Source organism: Rhea pennata, chromosome 3, assembly GCF_028389875.1.
Source record: "Rhea pennata isolate bPtePen1 chromosome 3, bPtePen1.pri, whole genome shotgun sequence".
Lineage (NCBI taxonomy): Eukaryota > Metazoa > Chordata > Aves > Rheiformes > Rheidae > Rhea > Rhea pennata.
The window spans coordinates 95380610-95407541 of NC_084665.1; the positions used below are offsets into that span (position 1 = coordinate 95380610).

Below are 26932 nucleotides of genomic sequence, written 5' to 3' on the forward strand. Positions count from 1 at the left end.
GTATAGCTGCTGTCATTTCCCAGCTAGGTACTCTTTGCTCCCTTTTTACTTTTCTTTTATGATAAGTCTATACTTGCCTTAATGTTTATCCTCATAAAACAAAGAGGGCAATTTTTTTTCCCCAAGGAATTGTGAATAATCTCTTCTATAAAATGTTTGCATAACTATCTGGTTCAGCCCAAAGATAACACATGCCAGAGGATCAGAATTTCATAAGCTGTTCACAGACAACGCAATATAGAAAATTTAGCAAATGAGTGATTAGAAATTGAGAGTGTTGTTCCATATGGTACAGGTAACTGTTATGCAGAGAGAATGGGTTTATTATGTTTTTGTCCTTCTGTTGAAGGAAGAGACCTGCTTTACTTCTCCAGTAATCTAGATTTTATGAAATTTATAGTGCTAAGATCTTCCATACAGCCTCTTTCAGCTGCTGACTGACTTCACTTGCAGTTTTGAAGTACCATCCAGAGGTGAAAGTTCTGGAGCTTTATATTTCGTACAGCATTAAATATAACTGCACATTAAAAATATGAGCTGTGGAAAACTCCCTGCTTTTATCCTCTCACTTTCGGAAGTATATGGTGATCCATCACTGGGCAGTTTTGATTAGAGCCCTTCTCTAAAGATGCCATGGAAAACTTTTCCTCAGATAGATTTTGTTGGCTTTGATTCCTCCCAGCACAAGGCTTATGGCAACTGGGGGAGCTAGACAAAACAGCACTGATCATTATTTCTAATGACATTTGATAAAGGTTGATGAACAAGAAAGAAACACCCACAGAAATGCCTTGAGGAAAAGACTTCCTGTTACCCTGAACACCCCAAACAGCCCATTTGGCTTTCATTTTTTTTCTCATAAGATCTTACCCGAATCATCATTCACTATAAATAAAATACAGGGATAAACATGGTAAGGACAGGAGTGGAAATGCAACAGAGAGCTAACAGTTTTACTGTTTTTCTAATCTGTTTTCTTCTCAGAGAGGTAGTGGTAAGAGCAAGTCTGGCAAGAATTTCATTTTCTGCCCAAAGGCATGTTCTCAAATGAAAAGAACATTCTGTACATTAGCTGCTAAATAGATTAACTTTTATAATTTGCAATTATTTTAAAGAAAAACAAAATCATGGTGAGATCAGGCAATTACACAGAAATGTTTGATTGTAATGAATGTCTGAAAACTTTGAAAGCTGTAAGTGTATTTTATGAGTGTCCTTCTTCTGGCAGGTATATATTTTCAGAACAACCTTAAGAATATGTCAGTTATTGACTTTAAGGTCACATACATTAGAACTCTTCTTAAATATGAATTTCAGAGAAATTCAATGAAAAAAAAAAAGCCTTTTTTTCAGAACAAGATGGTCAGATTCCCATCTTGCTTGTGCTGAGAAATTTTGAAGTATTTCCAGTGGTATCAGTGAAGTCTGTGGGCTAGAATCACCGCTGATGTAAGTGGACATAGCTCTTTGGAAATAAGTGAGCCTGCTGATCTACCTTAGCAGAGATGTCATCCCATTTCACTTCTTACCTTTGTACATTTTAGTGTAAACAACAAGCGGGGTAGCTTACTATATTTATGAGATAGATTTTATAGAGAGTTATGTTGTAGCCCCTTTTCCTTGAGAAAGAGAATCTTTATGTTTGAGTGATACAGCGCCCTGACCTGCCATCCTTTTTGACAACAAGTGGTTATTTGTACTGTGAGAGTTGGGCTGCACTAAAACAATGTATTAAAGGAAAACATTGTCATGACTGAGTCACTTTTTAGTTCCAAGTTATTTTCTGTTGTATGCATTTTTTAGAGCTTAGGTTTGAGGATTTTTTGTGTGTGGGGTGGCAGTTCTTTTTTTTTTCCTTTGGCCAGAAAATGAATACTAATCCTTGGTAAAGAAATGGTTTCTTTTTGCTGTTTCTATAGCAACATAAGAATGCTTTAGAAATGAATGACCTCCTACAGGCAGAATAACTACAAAGTCAAGTGGCATTTTCTTATAATGAAGTTTTTAGCATATCATAGAAGCTTTACGTAATATTCAAACTGCGTAGTGCTTCTTCCGTCCTGACTGAAACAAGGTCTCAGTGTCTTCAGGATATTTCATACTGTTTCATGCCTTTATAAAATGATACATTCACAAATTTTTGAGTCTGACATTTGGAAATAGCTTTTGAGAATCTTTGGAATATTGTCTTAGTTTTATGTAGGAAATGAAATATTTACCAGAAAAAGAAATCAACTCAGAGGCAGATTAAATGAATAACAAAACTACGTGTTTAGGCAGTCAAGAATAGTGGTTACCTGATTAACTGTGGAACAGATAGATAAGATGTTAATGGGGTGGAATATGACCTCCTGTTGGATATGTCCTAGAGTTGGGACTCTCTGACCAAAGGGTCAGAGGCCTCTGACCAAGAGACAGAGGTCTTGGATCTGGAACTCCCCCAAAAACATAAAAGCAAGAAACCTGTTCCAACAGGGTCAAGGGAGTAACTTTGGGTAACAAGTCCTTTAAAAAATTGGATTCTTCTCCACACCACTTCCAAATCCTTTCCAGCACAGGATGTGTGACTGAGGGGCTGATGCTCTAGGAGCAGTCAGCTATTTTTGTGGCCCTGAAGAGAATGTATTAGCTGACCTAATCGGTTGCCCCCCTGTGATGCTAAGGAGAGTTTGACCATTGCAGTCAACATAGAGGTGATTCTGCCACCAGTCTCTGCTGGTGAGCACACTTGGATACTCCTCTGTGGTGATATAGCCTGCTGACATAACGGACATATTCCTGATGCAGTTGCAAAGAAGGCAAGACTCAGGCCATAAATTTTTGGTGTCTTCAGGATAGAAACTCTCCCTTCAAGAGAGGACTCATTTATTTAGTTGATTCTGATCTTTCAGGATACTAGCTTAGATCAATCCTGTGTTTAACTTGAATGAAGTATGGTCATGGGAGTATGAAGTTTAAAGCTGCAGATTAATCATCTTGAAAGCTGGGTTATGAGCATATACAGAAAACTGTTAAAACTTTGGGCCCAGACTGAATGTATACTGACATCAGCTGGAGTTGTGTAAATGTTTCTGAAGAAAAAGACAAATTTGATTTTTATGAATGTCAACATTTTAATTTTAGCTGATTCACAGCCTTGTGTTCAGTGATAACAGTGATTGCTGGAGAGCTATTGGAAGTGAGCATAGGAAAACTACTTTAATGTGATATTGTGTCTCTGGCATGCTATAATGGAAAAACTTGATATGGAAACAGGACGCTTGTGAAGGTCCAGAACTGAGTGTAAGAGCACCTGTCTGAAAGTCACTAAATTAGCTTTTTTGGGAGTGTGACTGCACTAAATGATGGTAGAGATATACAAGTTATTGTAAACAGATTGCAATTCTGAGCCAAAGATTACTAAAGAGAATCTGATAGCCTGAAAGAGGTGACTGTCTTGTTTGCCTACGCAGTGGTTTGACTTGTCTTTGCAAGAGCTTTGTGTCATTGCATACATACTCACCAAGGCTTATGGCTGTGCTTACACCAGTTGGTTTGGTACTCTAGAGCATCGTACTGGAAAATTTGCAAAAAAAAGAGCTGCTTCCTCACATGCTGGTGACATGGGGGCTATCTGAAGTGATAGGCATACTTTAGCTTCCATTCCAAGTCAGAAAAAGTAGGATTCTTCTGAATGTTAACCACTTGCCAAGCAGCCAGCTGGCGCTTTTCTTTCTTACAATGGGCATTGTCTTTCCACTTTCCATACCCATCCTGTTTAAATAAGCAGGCAAGAAGCAGATTGCAACAGAAGCAGAAATGCAACAAGCGTTTCTGAACATGTGCACGAAAGAGCAGAGTGACGGCAATATGTATTACAGTAGTAGAGATTCTGTGATACATAGGCAAGGTAATGAGGTATTTTACAGGTCTTCAGTTTAAATCCAAAGGAAAAATGTCTCTTAGGTTTAATTGTATGCTTGCTAGTCACTGCTAATACAGTTAAACCTGTATTATTTTGGAGCTTACCTACATTTCTTGACTCGTAGTAGCTTAGATGGTACTTGATGGAATTCTAATAGTTAAGGAGTCACAACTTGTCTGCATCTTAAACACAGCTGCTCTCCTAGTATAAAAACACTTGTGAGAGGTTCTAGGGAGCAGAAAAAAGCTGTCAGTGAACTTCCACCTCACACAAGAGGTGCCAATCAAGTTAGTGTGTTATGTTAAAGAAGTGTTTTCTGTTGCAGTGTAACATATAAAAAGTCTAATTTCCCTTAGTAGATAAGTTGTCTTGTCAGCAGTTTCCAACTATTTGAAGTCAAAAATTTCCATTTAGTTCTAGTGGTTTGGTTGGATTCCCAGTCCCTTTTCCCTCTCTTACCTTGCCTTATAAAAAGCCATATTTAGTTCCAAAGGATATTTTTTTCAGAACTACTGTATTATGATAACTGGCGTACATTACAGTCCATTCCAAACAAATTACTTTCCTCTGTTTTTTAATGGGCTCAATAATGACTTAATCAATAATGGTTTTAAATACGCGGTTATTTTTGCAGTGTTTCCAGCATATATCATTAGCTGTAGTGTCCAAGGGTAGACTTGCAAAGAATTGCGCTGTGGTAGCAGATAGTTTAATGCTGAAATCATGTTGTGGCAGAGCCATGTTTTAAAGTAGCCAAAATAAGTGACTTGTATATTTATATTACATTAAAATATGGAAAGAAAGTTTTTTATTGTGAGACATCTGTGCATTCTATCAACTTAAGTTTTCCATATTTTTTCCATTTGCATTGCCTTTTTTATATACATACATATATATGAAAATGCCAAGATTTGGGAGTATAAGCTTAAGAGTAGACAGAAAAATTGGTGTAATTTACTTTTGAAGACAAATCCTTTTTCAGGTTTCCAGGAAAATTGGTCTTTAGAGTTAAGATTCTGCCATGGCTTTCATTTAACACAGTCATTGAATTCAGTGAGCCTGCATGAAGCAAGAGCAGAGTTGGACCTTTTAACTATAGATTTTTCACTATGTATAACTGATCTTTTTGTAAAATTATAAATAATATAACTTACCAAAACCCTATGTCTGACAATCTTTTTGTGAAAAGAAGATACCATAAATTGTGCTAATTTATATTGTCAGGGTGAAAAATCAGTGTGAAGAGTAAAATCGTAAGAACTGATGTAAAAGTTCCAGAAAAACTTCATGAGATACCACAGGATTTTGGATTAGATTAAAAAGCTGAACAGATCAGAAAGCAATTCTATTACAAGCTCTATTAGCTATATTTGATAGGGTCAGCTAGATGATTAGGGATGCCCTCTGATTGTGTAATCTGTGAATGTAATGAATCTTTGTTTTATTGCCATTGCTGTTGCAATGGGTTGATGCTAATTTCTATTCATCATTAAATCAAGTGAGATTCACTGTCTCAGATTTAATGAGGTCATGCTGGCGACATGATCCTTTCAAAATGAAGCCTTTATACTGGTAGTCCTAATCGTTCCAGTGGTATGAAAGTTGTAGATTTGTGGTGGAGGTGAAAGACGAATATGAAAACTGGAACAGAGTATCTGACTTTGGACAATTTATGGCTTTTAATCTTGGATTGAAACTGCTCCAGGCCTCTGGAACTAGTGGCATCTATGCTCGAGATGAGCCTGAGCAGTAGAAGTTGGTTAGGGACTGAATTTCTGTCCAAAGAATTTTGAATCAGGTCCTATGGTTGCTGTAGTATAATACAGAGATATATTTTTATCAGTGCGAGTGGAATTTAACTGTGATGCCATAAGACCACCTCAGGTGTTTAGGTCCTCATGCTGAGCACTCTCTCAGGAATGTCATGTGCAGGAAGAAAGGCCACAGAGCATGCACACCAAAAAAAACAAGTGTTTTTTATGTGGATATGGATCTGGTTTTGTATGTGCCTTTGGCAAATTTTGCTACAGTGAGGCCATTGCGTTACAACCAACAGTCGGTGCTCCTTTCCTGCCAGCAAAAGCCAGCCACTGTAACAGGGAAAGTGGAACATATGTTATAAGTGTATTTAAACATTAAACAGAGGTACTGCTATTTTTGCACTGCTTTCTACCAGTAAGTGCCATTTTAAAGCAGTGGAATTGCTGTGATGTGTTAGATGAGACTCGCTAATCCAGCTGACAGCTTCTGTGATGAGCTGCATCCTTCATTCCAGGTTGGTTAGAGCTACCTATAGGAAGGAAAGAGATGAAAGTCTTGCTATGGTAGAGGTGGGGATGGTGCTGCATGTTGTAAGCACGTGGCACATCAGTTGTAAACAGGTAGAATTAAATAGCTGATGGAGATGAGTGAGGTTGCTAGGGCAGCAGCCAGACACATAGTTCTTGTATGCTGGAAAGACCACAGCTGAAAACAGCAGCACATCTTGCCTGAGTGATACATGATATGGGGAAAAAAACGTGCTGTTCTTGATTTGGGATTAGAGAATAAGGTGACATGAGAATGGCAAAGGTGCACTAAAACCAACTAGAATGACTTTATTATTATACCTGAAGCATTCAGTCAGCTTTGCCCTCAAGTATGCTCTCAGAGGCAGAAATTCTGTTGGTCACAATTAGACTCTTCTTTTTTTTTTCCTTCACAAACAAGCCAAATATATAAATATTTGAATTTATTTCGTGTTCATCAGTAGACTGTGGCTTATTCTTGTTAACTACAAAAATTTCTCCTTCAGTAGTGGAAAAAAAACTTTAAAATTGTCTAAAGGATCCCATGGTGTACAGATTTCCGTATATGAGTACTGCTATTTGTGGAGGACATACATGTAAAGACATGTGGTATAAGAATAGTATAAAATAATGAGATCCTCAGAGAACTTGAAAGTACTGTGTTCACTCAGATACAAGTCTTGTGCCCATTGTAAGGGATAGGATTATTTATAGTTTAACTACAAATAAGTGTTTCGCTGGATGAAGCCTTCAGTTTTCTCCTGGAACTACAAATATATTTCACTGGAACTAGTGTTGATATGAAAAGTTTATTCCACTCTTATGATCATTTGCTTTTCTCTTTGTACTTTAACTTTTACTATTTGTATTTTAGTGACAGTTTATTGTTTCCTTTCTTGCAGAACGTGGTTCACCTCGTAACCTGGTTACCACAGACATAACTGACACTACAGTTGGGTTATCATGGACGCCAGCTCCAGGAGCAGTTCAGGATTATAGGATAGTATGGAAATCACTTTATGATGATACAATGGGAGAGAAGAGAGTACCTGGAAATACAGTGGACGCTGTGCTGGAAGGCTTGGAACCAGAGACTAAATACAGGATTTCAGTATATGCAACCTACAGCAGTGGAGAAGGAGACCCTGTAGAAGGAGAGGCTTTTACTGATGGTGAGTGTTGTACATCACCTATGGCCGTCACCTATAGTGTTCTGTTTTTGATAAAAATAACACATTTCAATGAAAATGGGATTTGTTTTTCTTTGTTTTCCGTAGTCCCCTCCAAACAAAATCCCATCTCAAATCAGTGAATTCTGGCTTTTTGTTTGACTATTAAAAAAAAATGGTGCCTTCTATGTCTTGTAGACTTGGATTCAGCAAGAATTAACCATATCAGTCAGTGATTTGTGCTGTGATTTTGTTTGAAAGTTAATATGAAGCCAACCTTTCATAGCTATGGCTGCTGGAAAGGAGGTGGAAGAAGACTATGGGTAGAGTGAGAAGGAAAGATGGGGTAAATTCCCAGAGAATCAGTTTCCTTTCAATGTTAGTCCTCAAATGGAGGCTCAGGGGATGATTTTGATAGGAGCAGTGATTGCTGCCATTGGTAAGCGCTGTCTCCCTCTCATCCAGAGCAGACTGCTGTCCCACATGCCCTCCTCCTCTCTGCAAGGACAGCAGTCCCAGTTAAGTAGGCAGCTTAGCTGTATAATCTGGTGCTTCTCTCAGTCTGCTGCCTGAGGGAACTCTGCCAGGCCTATCAGTAGACCTGAGGCTAACTAACATTACCTCTTTCTGGTGCAAACATGACTAAAAATTCTCTGTTCCTAAGACTGGGAGAGGATACCATAGCCTGCAAAGCCTACTTTACTGTGTGATGAAATACTGACTGATTCTGGCATGCCAAGAAGGTTCTGTCTTGCCAAAACCTAGATGGCTTATTCCAGCTGACAGCCAGCATTACATACCTTTCATTTCACTTCAGGTCTTTTGTAACATTTGTACAGTCTGGAATATGTTTTAGAGGCTGAGTGCTGCAATCTGTAGAGAAAATACTTTGTTTGTCTGTTGGCTCACTTCAGCACTGTTACCATCCTACAACTGGTGGAGAGTGACTTTCCAAAGGCTTGGAAAATCTGTTGTATGGAGCCCAGCAGCCAGGAGTTTAGATAGTTATCCAAATCTTATCAGATCCATAAACTCCAAATATAGAAAATCTTAACTCTTTAGGGCATTTTGTCTGTAAAACAGCAATGGCTATATAATTTATCACTTCCACTTGAGAGTGTTGAATTCATTACTTAATAGATTACAGAGAAGTGTTACTATATAAAACTCCTAATTACGCAGTGTCATTCATTGCATAACTTATCCTTCACTCAGTTTTTCTTTGTAGTACAGAGCAGATTTATGTTTGCTTAGTACATTAAAATTATAAAAGAAATAAACAATGGCCTGTGAAGTCCCTCTGTGTCCTCCTACTCAATGACACTGTAATTTTGAAGGCAATCATGGATTTTTTTAATCTGACAAAATGAATTTTGTAGGCATACATTTGAATATATCTTTATGTGACAAAGTAAACATTTATCCATATTTTTACACTGAAAAGTGTCACCAAATGCCAGGACTGTGACTGTAGACAACGAGACAGAGCATACAATGAGAGTTACATGGCAGCCGTCACCTGGGAAAGTCTTGTCTTACCGTGTTTACTACCGACCACGGAGTGGAGGAAGGCAGATGTTTGGAAGAGTAAATGCTCCTACCACAAGCATAGTGTTAAAGCGACTTAAGCCTCAAACTACGTATGACCTCAGTGTTGTTCCAATTTATGATTTTGGACAAGGAAAATCACGAAAAGCAGAAGGAACAACAGGTACGTATTATATTCTAGTACATGATTTGATAATGAAAGTTTTATGCTTAAAAGCAGTAAGTACAATAACTGGAAAAGCTATGGTGAAATCTGCCAAGATCAGGAATTAGCAGGAAAAATAAAGAAATTGTTATAGGCTGAGAACAGAGTTTGATTTGTTGGAAATTTCACTGATGGCATAGACCGAGCACAACATTTTACCATTTGATTCTGAAGATGTGTTTTTGGTTCAGAATACTGAATTTGTTTTCAAAGATTGTCCTCAAGTTAATGAGACAATGTATATTTCTTGGTAGCTTATGAGGAAGACAGTGTTTCTTAGAAGGCTATTTCATCGCGTGTTGTCAGTCACTTCATAATTTGTGTTTTGGTCCTGGATATTCACTAGATAGCTATCCTGTATCCTGTTACTTAGATTTTTCTTCTTTTGTTACCATATTTTCTGTGGAAGACCTGCAGTAGTTAGAAGGCGAGGATATGATTTTAAAGAGTCATCAGTGGAAGTCTGACCTTGGAGACCATGATCTTTTGGATAAACAGTCATCTCTGAACCTGAAACAATAAAACATTGATTAAGTCCTGGAGAGGGTTTTTTTTTTTTTTTCAGTATAAAAGCAAAACGCTCCCTAATCTGCCTTTATTCAATACCTGATACAGGTTTTTCTTATTATAAGGAAATTGCCTCTTGCTTTCCAAATCAAATTAAGTGGATTTAGAGCCATTTTTTTCCCCCGTAGTTACAGGACCATTACCAAAACAGATTTTTTTTCAAGATGTTTCTGGATATGTTGGGCTAGTACAGTTCACTGAGGTACATTATAAGTATTTTATGCCATCCTCTGTTCTCAGGAGATAGTTCATATTGAATGATGATAGGAAGTAAGAAACAAGTCTTCTACAGTGGAGATATCAGCACCTTAATTACTGAAGGAAGACTCTTTTAAAAATCAAAATATAATTTTTGTAGAGCAATGATGAAAACTTGATCAGGTCTTGTTCAAAATGTCCCTTTTCAATCTTGCAAATTATATTGAGATAAATCTCAGATCATCTATCTGCTTTTGATTTTTGACCTATTTATGTTGATTTAGATGAGTGTGTACCACTGTACTTCCTGTGGAAATAACTATGGTGCTAAACACTCTTTGGAAGCAAGTGGAGCCCAAGTGATCTAGTTAGTTGAAGTTGAAGCTGTTATGGTAATTCAGAGAGAAGTGTCCTAGGAGATGAGAGAGGGAGGCTGTATTTTTCTTTATGGGTGGGAGTACAGCTACTGTTTCCCACTGGAATTCATAATTTGAGGGCATTTATGATCTTTCAGTTCTAGTTAGACAATTGTGTAGGCACAGGGATCAATCAAGCTCTTACTTGTTTTCATCATTTTCTTCCAAAGCTACAGTACTTACTTTCTTGTTATTCTACTGTCCTTTTCTGCAATTTTGAGATTATACTGCTGTGGTATTTTTTGATATGGAATTGTACTTCAGATTTACACAAAATGAAAAGTGATGCAGAAACTAGCAGCATGGTTGTTAAACATTGCATTTATCTGTGAGCACTGACCTGTACTGGGTTTTCAGGTAGAATTGCTCTTGACCTATAAACTTCAAGCCATTTGGCTGTTACTCCTCTTACGAATTATTTGTTGACATACAGCCACACCTGTGGCTGGTGAAGTTGCTTGAGCTGCGAGGCCTTGAGCATGTGAAAGGAGAGGACTGTTGTCAGGACTCTTTTTTATGAAAGAGGCCTTGCTTTCACTGTCTCCATGCGGACCTCTTAGACCAAGGGTGCCCTGAGGAGAAAGCAGCTAGAGAGGTGATGTTGGTGATAGAGAACTGGTTGTCCTTTACTTTTGCCTACAGTAAATTTTCTGGCTTTGGTTTGAGAGGAAGCTCTCGTGGTTTCTCTCTTGGTTTATGTTGCCCACCTACTTGGAGCCATTTAAGAGAGAGAAAGCCAGTCTAAGCTGGTCAAGTAGACTTTCTCTGTAATTAATAGAGAAAGTAGGTGTCCATCTACCTGACAGTCCACCTACTGTCAGCATGTATTCTAAGATCAGATGGATGTTTAGAACCGATGAGATGAATTAGTGTCTATCTTTCTGTTCCTTGACTGTAGAGGGAACATTGATAACAATTTTAGTCTACTTACCTAACTTTTAGATAGCTAAAACAAGGTGAAGTGAATCTCATCTTTCATATCTTGATATTTGTGTTTATGTCAAAAGAAAGGCACATAGAGTTTAGAATTCTTTTTAAAAATGGGTACCATGCATCTAATAAAATTCATAGTTAATTATATCACTGAATTTGCTTACAGATTTTTACAGTCAAGAAAGAATACTTTTTTTGTTTTTTTTTTTTTGTTTTTTTCATAAGCAGACCTGATTTAAAGCTTCTTTTCATCTTTGCAGCCTCTCCTTTTAAACCACCTAGAAATCTGAGAACTTCTGATTCTACTATGTCAAGTTTCCGAGTAACCTGGGAGCCAGCCCCAGGGCAAGTGAAGGGTTACAAAGTAACTTTCCACCCTACTGAAGATGATAGAAGCCTTGGAGAATTAATAGTGGGGCCGTACGACAGCACAGTGGTATTAGAGGAGCTTAGGTATGGATAATAATAACAATCTTAAAAAAAAAAAGAAAAACCTTTAGCTTAAGGTTTTGTTTAATCATGATCCAGGGTTGGAATGCCTTGCAAAATATGCTGTAAGTGAGGAAGTACTTATGGCAATAAACTGTAAGAATATTGTTATGCAGTCTTTGAAAGGCACCTGACATGGCTCTTCTGAGATTATCTCTGTCATTTGTGGGGTTCTCATGGGACCTAAAGGAGGCAAAGATATAGTCAGATGCAGCATTCACATATGGGAGAGCTAATGGGACACTGGAGGAGAAAGTTGGGATTTCTAAAGTTTCTCCCAAAAGTTCTTAATATTAAAAATTCTTAGTTTAATTCTGGATCCATTTTTTCAGAGGGTTGGATTTATAAAGCGGGCTTCAGAGCACGTCAAAATCTTTTAGAAATTGTATGCATATAAACTGAATATATTAAAAATAGAACCATTAGAAGTCTTAAATGACTTGAACAAAAAAACTCTGTAAGTACAGATTTAAAACCAGCTCTTAAATTGTCAAAGTTTCATGGCTTCAGTGGAAGAACTGGTCTTTGAGTTTTGCATTTTAGCACTTTATTTTCTGTGGAGCAAAATGATGAAGATTTTATAAGTGAATTGTAAGTATTTAGCTAGCCAAGTGGCTTTAGTTACAGTACATTTGCTTAACTATTGCAGGGCGGGAACTACATATAAGGTAAATGTTTTTGGAATGTTTGATGGAGGAGAGAGCAGCCCTCTAGTTGGACAAGAGATGACCACCCTTTCAGATACTACATCGGAGCCATTTCTATCTAGAGGTAAACATGATTGAATTGAAGAAAATCTAGTCTTAGATTATAGATGAAAAAGATCAAAAGAGTTTCTCAGCATTACCTTATCATTTTGCTAATGCACGTAAATGTTTATTTACAGGATTCAGTGTACTCACTATTCTGATGATATAACATGTGGTCTGAAATGACCACTAAATATGCCCTCTTTCGTGGTCCTAGTCCTCTGCACCCTTTAGATGATCTTACAAAAATGATCACTCATGCGAGCCATGTTTGCTGATCACTTAAAGCCAGCTGCATAGCATTTGCAAGCCATCCGCATCTGTGTTAAATCACATAAGGTCAAATTCCTGAGCAGAGATCATGGCTCATCTACAAGGGTGTTTGCAGGAGTAGAACAAAGAATTTGAAGCGGATCTTTAGCCCTTTGTTTGTCCTTACATGGTGACTTTTCCTTTTTAGACTAAGATATAATAAATATATAACGAGCAAAGAATTGATAGCTGGGGAAGTCTCACATTTATATGTGATGTAACCATTATTTAGTTACTTCTGCTATAGATGGAAGAGAGTTAGTACAGACATGCAGTTGCTGAGTATTCTCAGCAATTCACTCCCCAATCTGTTTGGGGGTTTCTCTCTGCGTAGCTTCTGGTAACATAAGAACTCTGTGTGGGTAATGGGCCTCTGCAAGCGCATTGAACAGCTCTGCCCACCATATTTTTGGAAAATACTGAACAAACAGAGTTTCAGGACTCAGTCTGCCTTCATGGAAGGTGTTAAGAACTTATCTGCAGCAGGTCTTTGCTGCCTAATAGCCAAGCATACAGGTAGAAGTGCAGATCTTTCTCCTCTGCTATCTCAAGCTTTGCATATCTGTCAGAGAGAACAGAATATTTGTCAAGGAGGAAGAACATAACTGCAATGGCCTTTCAGAATTAATTAAAGAAAAAAAGTTTCTAACTGTTAAGTACAGCATTCAGTTGATCCTATATTGTTTTGTCTTAACTTTGATGCCCTCTTTCCACACCAGGCTGTGTAAAAATATTATCCATGTGAAAATTTTATTAACAGCGTTTTTAGAAACTTCAAAAGTTATAGCAATCCTACTGTAGTCTAATACAATAAAGTTAAACTGAGAAGAATTACATAACAGGCCATCAGTGACATTTGAGTAAAACTATAATAATTCTGGCAGAAAAATAATTACATCAAGAATAGTTTGTTATTTTTTATTACTGCAGCTGTCATTTCTTTCCTCAGTGTTATAATCTTTAAGCTAATTTGTTTTACTAGTGCATGGATCTGAGTCAAGGTTAATGTGAAAAAAGAATTTTATATCTGAGACTGTAAATGTAATAGTACATTATATATTAATAGGGGGAAAAAATCACCCTAGGTCTGGTGCCTTTGCTAGAATTTTCCATTTGGGGAACTATGGTAGTTGGAAGAAAAATACAAGTCAAAATAGTTTAACTGTTACATTATACATGAAGCTAACCTTAACTTTAATATGAAAGTTATGCATGCAATTTTTTGAACTAACATGGTTTTATTTAAACCCTACTCCCGATCTATTTTATTGTCCTGATTAAAGACTAGATCTATATTTTCTATGCAGAAGAGGATCATGCTTTTAACCCCCAGGTACATGGAATAGTTATATTCATGAGTCTGCAGTGTTGGATCACTTATGTGGAACATATATGAAATCACAATATCTTTCAACTGTGATGAGTGTGGCTGATTTTTCTCAATGGGATTTCTTCCATATAAAGACCAGAAGCTCTGATGGCAGGAAGCCAGAAAATTTGCAGCTGGTAACACAGTCTCCAGGAAAAGAGAGAGAACAAGGATTTTTCTTTTTCAAATGGCTGCTGATAAAATCATTGCGTCTTTCTGCTTTGTATAAATATTTTGTGATCTTTCTTGTGATGAAAACAAAATGATACATATTTTATTCTGTAATTTGTAAACTGAAGATACCTGAAATAACTTCTTCCCTTTTCAGAACATTGCAGCTTTATATAAATGTTTGTTCTTGTCACCTCTATATCTCTTGATTTTGTGTTTATATTTGTGTATCTTCTTCTAAATTGTGTTCTTTCTTTCCTATGTGTGCAAACTTCTGTACCGTCTGTATTGCTAAGTCTTTTCCCCTAAAAATTAGAAATGCTATTTATTTGAAAGTGCTTGTAATATATGCTATTAATTCCATTACTGTGTAGTTGAAAATTAAGCAGTAATTGATCCGTCCATAGCCATAGAGTAAAATATTGTGAATTTGGATAATCTGATAATGCCCACTGCTATGTCAGTGGGTAGCTTAGTAGTCTTTTACAACCCCCTAGGAATCTGAAAGCAAGTTATCAACCATCTCTAAGGATCAAAATAGATAACAGAGAAGAGCACTTTAGTGATCCTATACATTTTCAAAGTCCTACTCCTGAAAGAATACATACATGAAAAAAGAAATTATACAGCTTTTGGCATGGAACAAGTGAATAGTGTGAATAATGTTCACAAGTAGGTCATACTTGACAGAGTGCCAGTGAAAAAAACTAGAGATATTTTGGAAACTAATTCATGACATATGTCATCTAAAAGAGGTTGAGGAAAGAAAATTATCATGGTTTGATGTAGCTAAGGTTATATTTTTCTGGTTGATATGGCAGGTTTAGAATGTAGAACCAGAGCAGAAGCTGATATCGTGCTGCTGGTGGATGGCTCATGGAGTATCGGGCGACCAAATTTTAAAACTATCAGGAACTTCATTGCCCGTATTGTTGAAGTTTTTGATATTGGCCCTGACAAAGTACAGATTGGTAAGTCCTTGTATGTTTGAGGGCAACCAAGGCATGACTGCTGCATGGCCACTTAATAACCGAGTAATAATGGCTTCTTTCAGGTCTTGCACAGTACAGTGGAGATCCCAGGACAGAATGGAATCTCAATGCTTACAGGACCAAGCAGGCTTTGTTAGAGGCTGTAGCCAACTTACCATACAAAGGAGGAAATACTCTAACAGGTAGGTAACACTTCCAGAATTTTCCGTAAGCTCCATTAAAAAGTTTTAGTAGTTGGCCCTAATGTCGTTCAGTGAGCTCAAATTTGTACGTGATCAATGGAGCTTGCAATTCACTTTGGATATATATGGATGAGAACAGGCATAGCATGTAGCAGTATATTCCCAGTGGAAGCCTGGAGAAATATGATGGAGTGATAAAAAGCTGCAGAGCTGCATTTTGGCATATGAGAAGAAAAAAGGCAGTTCCATGTCAGGGTTGGGATGAAGAGAAAATGAGGACCCAGAAGGGAGGCTACAGGGAACTGGGTAGGAAGGTAGTGCGTAAAAGGTAACAGATCAGAGACCTTAGAAGGGCTGAAATGGTACCAGTTCCTGGTAAGTGTAGATGATGGACTTCGGTTGGATTCTGAGTGCTCCTCGAAGGGAGTAAATTGTGGAGTGATGTTGTCAGAGTGAAATGACTAGGATGAAATACTCTGCTTTACTACCACTATATGTTTAAAATAGTGTATATGATGGTTATCTCCTTTGTATCATGCTAGGAATGGCCTTAGACTTCATCTTAAAGAACAACTTCAAACCAGATGCAGGCCTAAGGCCCAGAGCTCGCAAAATTGGTGTTCTCATCACTGATGGCAAATCACAAGATGACGTAGTCACCCCTTCAAGGAGACTCAGAGATGAGGGAGTGGAACTTTATGCAGTTGGTAAGTATTACATGAAGAGATAGGCTAAGCTATCTCCCATGTGCTAACTGTATGCAAAAGTGGAAAAATACATAAGTATCTAAAAAAGGATTCAAAGAATGTGTTTAGGGGGTTAGGTTTAGGGCTTGTTTCTAACAAGCTTCACTCTCATCTCTTTTCTATAAGGTATTAAAAATGCAGATGAAAATGAATTGAAGCAGATCGCAACGGATCCAGATGACATCCATGCTTACAACGTTGCAGATTTCTCTTTCCTGGCTAGCATTGTTGATGATGTAACCACAAATCTGTGCAACAGTGTGAAAGGCCCAGGTACATCCCATATTCTAATTCATCCTCTTTCCATTTATGTGCTTGATTTACTAATTCCTTTTCTTTACTTTCTGGAAACACTGTGTAGCCCTGGGCTGTTTTTTCAGCTGCTGGTCTAAGGAAGTTGTGCAGACCACCTAGACTACTCTCAGGGGTTCTTCCTTTCCTTTCACCAACGTCTGTGTTATACCTAACACAGCAAGACAAGGCTGGATGTGCCTGCCTTTTTGCCAGAATCAGGAAACACATTGCTCAGTTTGTCACCTTTTTGCTCAGTCTGGCAGATTCTTTGCTGACACTCATTCAATAAAGAAAATTTCAGCAGCTCTGCTCTTTTAAAGTATAAGTGTCTGACAGCTCAGAACCAAAGCGTGGCATGGGAAAACACTCATGTTACCTGATGGTCCTCCAGTGAAGCACTGGTGTTGGAGGTGGGCTGGGAGGATAGGGAATTTGTATGGACTTGAGAGTGTGATGGTGAGCTGTCTGTTCGCACAGTATTTTTGAGAATTTCCTGAAGAAACAGAAGCACAGGCAGATTCCTTAACTGTTTGTTTTTAAAAAACATTTTTATGTTGTTGTAAGTCACATTTTTATTCTTGTTGACATAATAAATTAATGAATTTTAATTTGTTTCCACTTGTAGGTGATTTGCCACCTCCTTCTAACCTAGTTATTTCAGAAGTGACACCTCGTTCTTTCAGACTGAGATGGACTCCACCTTCTGAGAGTGTCGATAGATACAGGGTTGAATACTACCCTGCCTCTGGAGGTAGACCCCAACAGGTTAGTGCTGTATGTTCTTCTCTGGCATTGTCCATGATAACCTTGGACTTCTGCATCACAGTAATGCCATTCTGAAGTTTGTGCTTATTAGGTTGTGTGTGGTATAACAGTAAATGAAAAAAGGCTTCCAAGGTCAATAATACCTTATTTTATAAACCATAAACAAAATTACAGAAATGAGGAGCGGACTTTGTTTTAAAATCATTAATCTGGGAATAATATATATGTATTTAAAAATAGCTGAATGATATTTTCTAGTAATCCCTTTTTGTTCATATTCTATTGTCTTATGCTGGTTTAAATGAGTACAGTGGAAATTTTCTGAGCATGCTCACAGGTAGGCTTACTGTCTTTTTAGTACATTTTCTAATTAATAGAGAAAAGGACAGTGGGTGATGTGGGTTGTGAAATAGTGTTTACATGAGCATTGTGTGATAGTACTTTGGAGAATGTACTTAGGCATAGATTCAAACTGTTAATGCATGTGGTCAGACTCATCTTGTGGTTATTACTTCTCTGCATAATGGTCAAGAGCATCTTGTGGTTATTACTTCTCTACACAGAGAGCCAGTAGCAGGCAACCCTATACACTAGGCAGTCAGGATTGCTCATCACTGTCTTCAGCCAGGCACGATGGTAGTTTGGAGAATGAAGTTAGGCACCTCCATGTGGCTAACTCAGATTGTGCCACCTCTGAATGTGGATTTTAAATCCTAACTCAGATTTGACTCATTGGGAGTTTTGTCTTAGTTTTGTAATGACCTCAGGATTTAGCTTATGATTAGATTTGAAGCAGCCATTCCAACGCATGCTGGCTTTACAGCTTGACTGTGCTACCATTTCTGTTCTGCAAGATGTTGCTAATGGCACGTGCTGTAACTACCTAGGTTACTTTGGATGTTTAACGACTTTTTTTCCAAAGTAGTAACATATATCTGTGTCACTTTCCTCATGTTCTTATTGCTGAGTAATATATGTGTGCACTGTGGGTGAAAGCAGTGCGCACTGTGAGTAGTGCTAGATATATCTAGCCCTGTCAAAACAAGTGTCTGCCTGAGCTTTCCTTACAGCTTGATTTGCAAAAGTAATGGTATACTCTAAGACAAAAGACATAGAGGATTAAGACCATGCTTATTTTTAGCTCTATACCATTGATTTCTGAGGATTTTCACAAGGAATTAATTTTTTGTTAGAGATAAGATGACAGATGTATTTATTGTACACTTAGTTAACATTGCTTCTATTTTATGTAGTTTTATGTAAGTCGGATGGAAACTACGACAGTGCTGAAAGATCTGAAACCTGAAACAGAATATATTGTTAACGTGTTTTCTGTGGTAGAAGATGAAAGCAGTGAACCTCTAATCGGGAGAGAAACAACTCGTAAGTTAGAATTGCAATGTCAATAGCATATAAACAGCCAAGCTGATATATGGAAAACCATCCAATAGAACTTTTAGCACTATGGGCTTTCTTCTTAGAGGAAACAAAATTTTTAATTGGAATGACCAAACTGTGTTGTGTTAAACTGGTCATTCAGATTTTGGCTGGAAACCTGTAGCGAAGAGAAACTGCTATGTGGTAAAAAAAAGTTTGTCCCAACTTTGGCCTGCTTCCAGGCTTGTAAAGACGCTGCTGTGCAAGCCTTCTCAGCCTAGGGCAGTAGAGATGAATTACAAGACCGGGTTTATAAATTCCAGAAGTGTTACCGTACAGACCTGTACTCATTCATTAATTCCTGCAGCTAGCAGCCAAAATGTTACATGAAATTCATTCTAATTTTGTAAGATTAACAAAATCACGTTTCAGTACAATCGCATCATTTCTGTGTTGAGAGACTTAACTTGGCTATTATGTTTCTACTGTCACCTGTCTATGTTATTGATGTTAGGTATATTGATATTGAATGCAACAAAGAGTGACTTTCCTGCCTCCTCCAAAATACTGAATGTCAGGGATTCGTTTCCCTTCCCTTTCTAATGCCCACGTGCTCTATTTTCAGTAGTTCTACCTGAGTTGTGAAATATGAAAGATGTAGAGGGTAAAAATAATAAAATGATAAAGGAAATAAACTAATATGTGCTTTTTTTTTGGCAGTGCCAATCTCTTCAGTTAGAAACCTGAATGTTTATGACATTGGATCAACTTCTATGCGAGTGAGATGGGAACCTCTCAATGGAGCTACTGGCTATTTGTTAACATATGAACCTGTGAATGCCACAGTCCCAACTACAGAGAAAGAGGTAAGAGGATTTGTCTTCACTTCCTGTACTCTGCCAAAACAAAATTAAGAAAAACTGATAGATTTGCTTCCTGTATCATAACAGTCGAAAGAAACTGGCATGAACTAGTTGAAATGCTGTGCGAACTTACTTGGGATATTGTATACAATGACATCAGTCAGGAAGCTGTAAATATACTACAAATCTCACAAACAAAATTCCCTTTAAGTTAAATCATTGTTTGCTTTTTTGCCTCTGCTTTCTTTAGTTTTTAAACGTGGTGTAATTTTTTTAATGTGCAGATGCGTGTTGGACCATCAGTGAATGAGGTTCAGCTGGTAGACCTCATCCCTAATACTGAGTACACTTTAACTGCTTACGTATTATTTGGCGATATCACCAGTGACCCACTCACCTCCCAGGAAGTGACATGTATGGACATCTTGAATTTTGCTTTGTTATTGATTCAGCAAAATTTAACTTTCATTTTATTTTATGCAACTTTTTTTTTTTTAATTTCTACTTTGTTTTGTTTAGAAGACCATCTTTTTCCTATTTTATGCATTTTGCACTACTTTTATGTTTCCAAAGTGTCCTGAAGGAATTTTCAATGAAAATGAACCAATTATTAAAAGAGGAACAAAAGCTTTTTCCTTGAATAATGAAGAAAGTTGTTTTGATGTTCTGTAGGTTATGGTTAGTTGCATTACTAACTTCTAGGAACCTTGTTCATGAATTCAGAAAGGCTCACTTAAATATGGAGAATGTGTGGCCCCCAAATATTAATAAAATTTGAAAAACTGGGTGCGAAGAAGGAAATATACCCCACGAAGGGAAAGACTGATATAAACATGACTTCCCTTTTTATACCTTTCCTTAAACAACTACTGTTTCCTACTGCTGCAGGCATGTTTCTAGGGTAGATGTACTGAGTATGGTTATTCTTATGTTCTTAAACAATGTTAAGCCGTTAGGTGTTCATGGAAAGTGGCTAATTTAATTTGAATGTCACCAAAAGTGATGTTCTTAATACTTTTAGATCTATCGGTGCTCTTTTCTTGTGCTCATAATTCACAAAGGTGAACTTATTTTTTAGTTATATTGCTGGGAAAATGCCAGGGAAAATCTCCTCTAATGGCCAAAGCAATGAACTGACTGGAAAGTTACTGCTGCCATTTGAATTAAATGCATGAAAATAATTAATTAAAGTCATTCAGTGAGAGACTTATACCTCTCTTGTGAATAGCATTTTCACTTACTACTGTCGTTATTTTTATAGTACCTTTGCCTGGACCAAGAGGCTTAACAATTAGGGATGTTACTCACAGCAGCATGAATGTCCTTTGGGATCCTGCCCCAGGCAAGGTTCGAAAATACATTCTAAGATACAAAGACGCTGAAGAAGCTGACATAAAGGAGGTAAGGAATAGGAACATTCTTGCAAGTATTTGAGTTTTATTTTGAGAAACTGGATTATTAAAATAATAATAAAAGTAATACTAGAAGCCATCAATGAGAATAGGGAACGTCAGTCAACAAAGCATACTGACGTCTTGGGAGCTGAATAAACTTGGGCTGGGATTCTTCATATAATCCCCTCCTTCTCATAAAGAGGGGGAAAAGGCCTCAAACTTACTAGAGAGTTCTGCTGTGTTTTGATAAATAGTCATTTCTGCTCCATGACTGTGGATTAAAGGAGGCATGTTAGCACTTTTCTTCGCTGACACCACGAGTGAGTGTTGTTGCAGATGCCTTTCTTTATGTGCGAGCTTTCCATAATTGTACTGCTAGACATGAATCAACTCTTTGACGATTAAATATGTTTTTATAATGGAATGAGAACTTTCTGGAGATGCAGTTTGCATCTTCATCTCCAGACTGGATGAAGCAGTGAAACAGCCAGAAGAGGCTTACTGGTACCTGTGACAATATACTTTGCAATGCCAGTTACTACATAGACCCTCAATATTCAGGTGTAAATGTAGGGGAAAAAGGTAAAATTTAGTTTAAAATACTTTTCTCTGTTTCAGAACAGGAATTTCTGTAATTTAATTAAACACCAGCTCAGAAATAGAAAAATGTGTAGTTCTTAAGTCATTATTTTTATTCCTAGGTGGAAGTTGACAGGTCCAAAACCAGCACAACTCTTTCTGACCTTTCCTCCCAAACACTGTATAATGTAAAAGTTGTTGCTGTGTATGATGAAGGGGAATCTCTGCCAATATCTGCAGAAGCTGTCACTCGTAAGTTTTCCTAATAACTTGCTTTTAGATATTTTTGTCTTAGATTCCATTTAAGGAGTGCATATTGCAATATATTACTGAGTTTAGATGGAGACATAATTTAATCTGCTCAGTGTGAGGGATGTTTTACTTGTATTTGAAGCATTATTTGCAATATAATCCTGAGAGTCTCTGGGAATCTCAGATGAAGTCAGCATCTTTTTGCAGTAAACACTGAGCCTGCAGTCTACAAAGAGGGAACAGACCAACAGCTGAAGAAAAAATTGTTGTGTTTAGATGCTGAAGGAGGAAAGTAGAGGTAGAATTAATGAGAGAATATGAGAATAGAGGAAAGGTTTAGCAAATCTGTGAAGTTGCTTGAAATCTAGGAAAGTGAGTAGGAAGCTAGGGAATGTGCTAGATAGTTCCAGAGATTTGATCTTGCTTCTGACAAAAGGTTATTTTTATATTGTGGAATGCTAAGCCAGCCTGTACTTTTAGAGACATATTATTCAGGTAATCATAAAGGCAGCATTTCAGTAATCACAATAGATAGAGACAAAGAGAGGGTATTGCGTGAATGGTAAGAGCAAATCTCTAGACAAGAGAGTGGATGCAGACTGAAAAGAGAGGTGATATCAGAGCTGATATCAGCTGATATCAGAGCTTCTCTCTGATATCCTGATCTAGGTGTATGGTTTAAGAAGACAGCTAGAATAGAAATGAGCAATGTTACTTTATCACTGACCCCCACCCTGAAGTAAAAAAAGAGGAAACATGCTCTCTGTTTTTTGTATTTATGCTTAATTTTTTTTGTTTCTGTTTTGTAACCTGATGTGTTTGAAAATGTGAGGTTTTTTTGCTTGCTTTTGTGTGAACCTGTTCTATACCTGTATTTTTGTATGAGCATGTATTTGAGGAAAAAGAGGAGAGCTCTATCAAAGAAATTATTTTTAGTTTAGGTCTGCAGTTTTACCTGTTGTTTATGGGAATGAGCCTGGTAGCCTGTAATCAGTTCTGTGACTGTTTTGGCTCCTGCATAATGGATGAGGATTATCGCTTACACTTGAAGCTATTTGTCAAAGAGAGAGTGGCCCATGCTCCAATCTCACATAAGAATTTGAATGTTTGGACTGAAGGAGAGCAACAGAGGGATGAGAAGGTTAATGAGGAGAAACAGGCTTCGCTGGGAGATGGAGAACCTTGTTGTAGTTTCTGTCTCTCTTTTGCCTTTTAGAGGCACCCATATCTTTCCAGTGACTATAACCCTTTTTCCTTCTTAACCTAGTGTTAGCCTCTGGAATTCCCTGCTATCTTTCTTAAAACAAAACAAAACAAAACAAAAACAGATGTAATTCAGCCATAAGCCAAATTATTCATATGAGAAATTTTAAAGATTTAGGTGAAATTCATGCAAGAGCTCAGAGCTAAGAATTGGTGGTAGGGTCATAATTACTTCTTCTAACCCCACAATGTAGGGGGTGGGATTTCAGTTGCTTTGAATAGACAAAAACTGACTGAGGTCAGTAGAGCTACTTCTGCTTTATCAGGTGATGACCTGGTGATAAGAAATTATGAAGGACGACTTGTTTAGAGTAGCTACTGAGTACAGGATTTTGTTGTAGTTGTTAGAAGCCTAGTAACTGACAGCTGAAGCTTCTACAGAAGATTACCATCTAAATTCTTTATCTGAGCAATTGTTCATTTAACTATATTCATTTTGTAGTTACATTTTTTGGATTTTTTCCCTTTTCTCGTAATAGAACCTGTACCAGCACCAGTCAATCTCAGAATCACAGACGTAACTAGGCATAGTTTCAGAGGAACTTGGGATCATGGAGCTCCAGATGTCTCTCTGTATAGAATAACCTGGGGACCCTATGGAAGACCAGAAAAACAGGAGGTGAGAATGGATGGTCACTGTAGGATTTTGAGGGGCAGTTTCTCATAGGGTATATTTTTAAAATCAAAAATCTAAATAAATGACTTATGCCTGGCAAGCATTCTTCTTGTTCTCCTTGGAAATTCTATGAGAAGACCTAGAGTACAGAGTCTGAGTTATAACTACCTGTAGTGATAGTTACTGCATAAAAAGTTACTCATTTCTCTCTCTCTCTTTCCCCCTCTCTCTCCCCCTCCTTTTTTTTTTTTTTTTTCTTATTCTCCACCAGACCATCTTAAATGGGGATGAGAACAGTTTGGTCTTTGAAAATCTGAATCCGGATACATTATATGATGTCTCAGTTACTGCCATCTATCCTGATGAGTCAGAAAGTGATGACCTGATTGGCAGTGAACGGACATGTAAGTAATTTAAGGGTTTCTTCATTTTGTTATTCGTAGTTATTAATGCAAGAGTTCTGAAAACTCTTTCTGCCTTTTTTTCTAGTGCCCCTGGTGCCTATAACCACCCAAGGTAAGAACCTGAATTTTCAGGTATGATGTTAAGGAAAGCCTATACCTACCTTTTTCTAAAATGAGCAGAATGTTGAGATTAAAAAGTTGAGGTGGTTTGTTAAACATTATTGTTATTTGGAGGAATGCTAAACACTAGATTACCACATGGTTATTATTTTACAAACATTATACTGTCTTGTTCTTATTTTTAATACAGTGTAACATTCATGCAGCCCTAGAACTGTTGAGTGCAGTGTTTGTCTATGTTTTTTTGCTTGAATTATGTGTTTATTCTTTGCTTTACTACCCTTCTCAGCCCCAAAGAGTGGCCCACGAAACCTTCAGGTGTACAATGCAACTTCACACAGTTTGACTGTGAAGTGGGATCCTGCCAGTGGTCGCGTACAGAGATACAGGATCATTTACCAGCCTATCAGTGGGGATGGCCCTGAACAGTCGGTAACTAATTCTGAAATGCTGTAGTTATTAAAGCTTGTAAGGTAGTTCTGCAAATTAAACCATGAGATAATTTATCTCTAAAGCACAACAGTGCATATGTTAATTATCTTTTGGGGAAAGAGTTCTATTTATAGTAAATATGTACATATTATCATATTACTTTCTGTTTTTCTTCCCTTTCACCTTCAAGATAATATGATCTGTGTAAAACAAACTAACTTTGGATACAGCCCATTTTCTTGAAAGTCATATAATTATAACTAGAATAAAATTCAAATTTGTGAGGAACAAATCAATCGGGACATTAGAGTACAAGTCACAGAGATACATATATCACAACAGTCAGTAATAAGAAGTAGCATCACTAATTCCATAGTCAAGAGTTTGCCATTTTTTTTCACAGTGCAGTTCACATGCTATCAGAGAGGCTTTGCCGTGGATCATACTGAGAACAACTGAGAATTGTATGTTATCCTCCCTTACCACACTAAGGGCAGAATAACCAACAAGAAATGACAATTGCAAAAGCTAGTCCATGGGAAACGTATTTTAGGGAAGTGTTTAAGGTGTTTTAGTCTCTTATAATATGATTGAAAAACTGTAATGATGGGAGAGAACCAATATTGTATGACCAGCCAGCTTTCCCTGGATCATCAGCATTTGTTGTGTGGACTGCTGGTGGTCTCAGCAACAGTCAGCCTGTTTATCAAAAGAGCGTGCTGCTTAAATATGCCATATCCTGCAGCAGGAGGCTGTTGTGGTTACTGCCACGTGACTCACAGGAGCCGTCTCAGAAGAAAACCACACATATTTAGCTTGTTACTGTAATCTGAGATCCTACATGTTCAGAAGCGTATCTGGGCATGTTTACTTTAGAATTGGTTGGATACTTACACACCCAGTTCTATTCCCTTCTGAACAGCATGCATTTGAGTTGAAGTAAAATCTTTCTAAAAATTCAGACCAATACTATTAAGAAACAGTGTATCTGAGAAAGGCCTAGAGATAGCCACAAGGCACTGACAGGGAAGTTTTTTGACAATCAATGCAATTCCAGTGAGAAATTGCTATCAGTAGCAGCAGTAAGGTTGATTAAATGGTCATGTTGTCAGCCAGATGTGATCTGTAGTGGCTGAAGTGAATAAAGAATGGGCATTCTGTGGAAATTTGTGTAGTGACGCAGAACATGGAGCAGACTTAATCTCAACTAGCTAGAAGTTGATACTACCAGCAGTAACAGCTGGTGAAGACACTTCTCTTCTAAGGAGAGCACACAGAACATTCACACTCTGTTTATGAAGTGTTAATCCCTGTCTGCAAATGATTCTCAGTCATATGATAGCAGCTTCATGTCCCCTTCTTTATGACTGTGGTATTTGATTAAATTGCTGTTGCTACAGAAACTATAGCAGTGACCCCAATGAAATACTTAAAATGAAATTTCTATAAGGTTTTATTATTCTATGAGATTGATCTGACTTCTAATGGCCTTGGGACCAAGAGAGAACAAAGGTGATTTGAAGACAGGCCTGCAAAAACTGCATGCCAAACTGCTGAGACAATCATGGTCATTCGGGGTCAGATTTTGAAAGGCAGGTAGATACTAAAACATGGAGGCTGCCATGATGGGATGCTAAAGCATTTGCACTTTGAACTGAGTGTTGGACATTTGAATGCAAATACAAGTTTCCTGATAAATTAAAAATATCTAATTTTAATGAAATGTGAAGGTATATAAGTGCTTAGTCATTTTCAGAGTTCTTCATTGCCGATACATTTAAAGTGTTATGACATAACTACATGAATTTAATAGGCTTTGAAAATATTCAGATAGTTCCTAAAAAAGAGAAAGGATGTTCTTGAGCAAATGCAAAGTTCTCATGTGCTGATGTTCTGAGTGTTGTTCTCAATATACTGTAGTAAATCATTTCCTTGGTGGGGATTATGATATATGGTTATCAGAGTGGTTATCACATAGTTATAGGCTGAAGTAAAATTGAAATGAAAGATGTATAATACTTTAGACTTTTAATAAACATTTGAGAATGGTTACTAAAGCAACATACTATAAAATGCATGAAATCAAGGAGAGACAATGTTGCTATTGTACAAAATATACCTTGGAGATCTGCAGATTGTTGTAAATTATTCCATTCTTGCATTATACTGAGAGTGGAGCATAATAAGCCCAATTCAAAGTCTATCAAAGCAAACAAAAGTCTTACCAAACTCATTGCCTCTGACTATATCATATTGTGGAAAAAACAGCTCTGTGCTGGCACAGACAGATAGTAATTGTATAATTGTAGTTATATACAAATTTAGAAGTCCTAAA

At 37.4% G+C, this 26932-nt stretch overlaps 1 protein-coding gene across 4 annotated transcripts in view; it reads left to right on the top strand.

Moving 5' to 3' along the window:
• Positions 1-26932, top strand: part of COL12A1 (collagen type XII alpha 1 chain) — a 104534-nt gene that overhangs the window by 26906 nt on the left and 50696 nt on the right. For 2 of the 4 annotated variants that reach the window (XM_062572847.1, XM_062572844.1), the window contains 18 exons: positions 7095-7364; positions 8806-9072; positions 11489-11681; positions 12367-12488; positions 15140-15289; positions 15373-15492; positions 16035-16199; positions 16365-16511; positions 17158-17297; positions 18551-18680; positions 19395-19540; positions 19822-19951; positions 20799-20938; positions 21633-21762; positions 23505-23644; positions 23913-24045; positions 24131-24157; positions 24455-24597. In XM_062572847.1, the coding sequence (XP_062428831.1) occupies positions 7095-7364; positions 8806-9072; positions 11489-11681; positions 12367-12488; positions 15140-15289; positions 15373-15492; positions 16035-16199; positions 16365-16511; positions 17158-17297; positions 18551-18680; positions 19395-19540; positions 19822-19951; positions 20799-20938; positions 21633-21762; positions 23505-23644; positions 23913-24045; positions 24131-24157; positions 24455-24597 (2693 nt within the window). The remainder of the gene's footprint in view (positions 1-7094; positions 7365-8805; positions 9073-11488; positions 11682-12366; positions 12489-15139; positions 15290-15372; positions 15493-16034; positions 16200-16364; positions 16512-17157; positions 17298-18550; positions 18681-19394; positions 19541-19821; positions 19952-20798; positions 20939-21632; positions 21763-23504; positions 23645-23912; positions 24046-24130; positions 24158-24454; positions 24598-26932) is intronic. The other 2 variants (XM_062572846.1, XM_062572845.1) reach the window with 1 other exon arrangement.